Source organism: Talaromyces amestolkiae (genome assembly GCF_001896365.1).
Source record: "Talaromyces amestolkiae strain CIB chromosome Unknown scaffold36.1, whole genome shotgun sequence".
NCBI lineage: Eukaryota > Fungi > Ascomycota > Eurotiomycetes > Eurotiales > Trichocomaceae > Talaromyces > Talaromyces amestolkiae.
The window spans coordinates 5038-7610 of record NW_024468072.1 but is presented as its reverse complement, the minus strand read 5'-3'; the positions used below and the strand labels follow the sequence as shown (position 1 = coordinate 7610).

Below are 2573 nucleotides of genomic sequence, written 5' to 3'. Positions count from 1 at the left end.
TTATGCTTTGATTTCTTTATCCTCTTCGGTTTGCACATTTTGCTCAGTCTTCCCATCCTGCAGGCCAAGTAGTGGCAGTCCACGATTCACACCAGTACTCCCGATCATGCCCAATCGCATAAGCGCAGTAGTACCTGGGATGATCATATCGAATGTCTCTTTTACCACCGTATACTGAAAATAACCTAAGCGAGCAATTGGCAGAGCTTTCTTGACATCCAAGATCCCATCCGTCAACACCTCATCCTTGATATGAATCGCAATCACTTTACCGATTACAATATCGACTGTGCCCGTGGGTGGATTTCCTGGTAATCGGACGGTGGAGTGATATTCACACTCAAATTTAACTGGCGATTCCCTGACCATAGGTACATCCATAAGAGTAGCTTGCTCTTTGGAGATGTACTGCGATGCCCGTTCGAACTCGTCAACACCATAGGCGACACCTTCACCAGTTATGTTGACGGCTTCCCGCAAGTCCCAGGTGGCCATGTTCCAAACAAAATGCTTTGTTCTTTCGGCATTTATGACGCTGTCTTTGCGGTCGCCGGTGAACTTTTGTTGCGCGGAGAACATGACATATGGCGGGTCGAAAGTGAGATTGTTGAATTGTGAGAAGGGGGCTAGGTTGTCAACCCCGTCTTTGTTTCTCGTTGATATCCAGCCAATCGGTCGGGGAACCACGCATGCCTACACAAGTTAGTCAAGTACAAATCAATGCACAGCAAAGGTGAAACATACCTTGAAAGGATCATATTTCAGACCATGCTCTGTTTTGCCGGGCTGGTAGTACATTTTTAATTGCGCAAAGATTGGTCGAGCAATTGGTTTACGAGATCATTTCGCAGACCAAATAGCCAAGTACCCTCAAGGCTCTTATATACTTTCAACAATACCTCTTGTTTGCTAGTAAAATGCTCTAAGTGAAGGGTAAACCACGACAGTAACGTATGCATGACTCGTTTAGATGCAATGCCAAGCAAAATCTCCGGTCTCACAGATCCATGGCGGGTCGGAGAATTTCATTATATACTCCGAACGGCCTCGTCCAGGTCAGCCAAACCCGTTCTAGATAAAATATCAGTCGCACCTCTCTATACATTACCAACGTTAACAACCTTATTGAAACCATGAAAGGGTCACGGACCTGGATCCACCTTAGTTAAACAGTGTTATGTTGTATGCTAGGCTTGATTAAACTATATAAAAGTTCTTTAAGTAATAGTTAATAGCATACATTAAATAATGGCGCCAAAGAAGTCAACCATCTCACTCTCTACTTCTTTGAGATACTCGTAATTCCCGTACTGAACACGCGAACCGGATGCACTTAGTTCAAAACCGTCATGGCGAGCTATCTCCTCCAAGAAAGCTTCTCAAATGCGGCTAGACCGGTTAAATGAGAAAGTCGCTAGTCGGCTAGTTTAGGACACTTTTGTCCCATTGTAGCTTTGCAGTCATAAGTCCATGGCCAGCGCGTCAAAACATCCAAAGCAGGCTCATTCTTCAAGATTGAAGGGAATGCTCCCGCAACCATGTTTTTAGCATCAAGTCAAAATAACATGGTGAAAGGTTGTTTATGGATTTTAAGCAATAGGATGAGGAGAGGAAAAAAGAGGATAAATTTGATTTGTTCAAGATTTGATAAGTTTTTTTTTCATATCACGTGCTCTGCCCCGGCATCTTATATCCATTTTCGTCCTGGAATACGACACATGGAGAGGTAAAAAAAACGAAGCTTTTCGGTAGCAATGGCTAAAAGGCTATACAGCGGATCTATTGCTCAAGCTTTCCATACTTTGGTCTACGCATGAACCATCCGTGGATAGGACACCCAAGTTTCTCTCGCAACTTGGTAAATTCCTCAGACGGATCCCCGGTGGTAGCATCCAAATTAAGCTCCCCTTCCACCTTAAAGCCGAATGCTTCATACAGTTGAAGTCCAATATCCGTAGCTTCTATATATGACGGCAAGCCCCATTCATCAGCCTTTTTTATCCCCCATTCCATTAATAGCCGGCCGACGCCACGGCGTCGATGCTTAGGATGTGTAAAGCAAAAGTTGAGTACTGTGGGCCCGGACGATACAAAGTTAGCCTTCATCAAAACCTTCTTGGGAAATAGCCTTACGTATATGGGGTTCGTTCATCCGCGTAGGGCGGTAGCTTAAGAAACTATGGAGAAGCTGACCTGCTATGTCTTTGAAGGTACCTGCCATAGTCTAAAGTCAGCCTAAAGAGGCCATCACAGGTAACACATTTCTCTATACCTTCAGGTATCCAGTATGGCGTCAGCATCGCTGTTTCCTTGGCGTAAGGATTTTCTTTATAGATGTTCCATTGTGCCCCGCCGATTACGCTTCCTGTCTCTTCGTCCGTTACGTAGATCCAGTTGCTACTGGGGTCGCCTTTATGCCAAGACGCTTGGCGGGCACAAAATTCTTCTTGCGACGTGCTGCCATAGAATACCTGCCAAAATCCGAAAAAGGGATCGTTAAAAGCTTCAGTCTCGACGGCAACAACAGGACCGAACTCTGCATCGGTGGTGACTTCATGGAGTTTGAGAGACAT

At 45.0% G+C, this 2573-nt stretch overlaps 2 protein-coding genes across 2 annotated transcripts; both read right to left on the bottom strand.

Annotated features, from left to right (window-relative positions):
• Positions 1 to 798, bottom strand: BHQ10_010345 (uncharacterized protein; the record flags this gene model as incomplete). The annotated part of the gene is made up of 2 exons (XM_040872965.1): positions 1 to 693; positions 745 to 798. The coding sequence occupies 2 exons, from the start codon at positions 796 to 798 to the stop codon at positions 1 to 3; spliced, it is 747 nt and encodes a 248-aa protein (XP_040738847.1).
• A 981-nt stretch (positions 799 to 1779) lies between these two features.
• Positions 1780 to 2573, bottom strand: BHQ10_010344 (uncharacterized protein; the record flags this gene model as incomplete). Its single annotated transcript, XM_040872964.1, has 3 exons — positions 1780 to 2072; positions 2134 to 2214; positions 2273 to 2573. The coding sequence occupies 3 exons, from the start codon at positions 2571 to 2573 to the stop codon at positions 1780 to 1782; spliced, it is 675 nt and encodes a 224-aa protein (XP_040738846.1).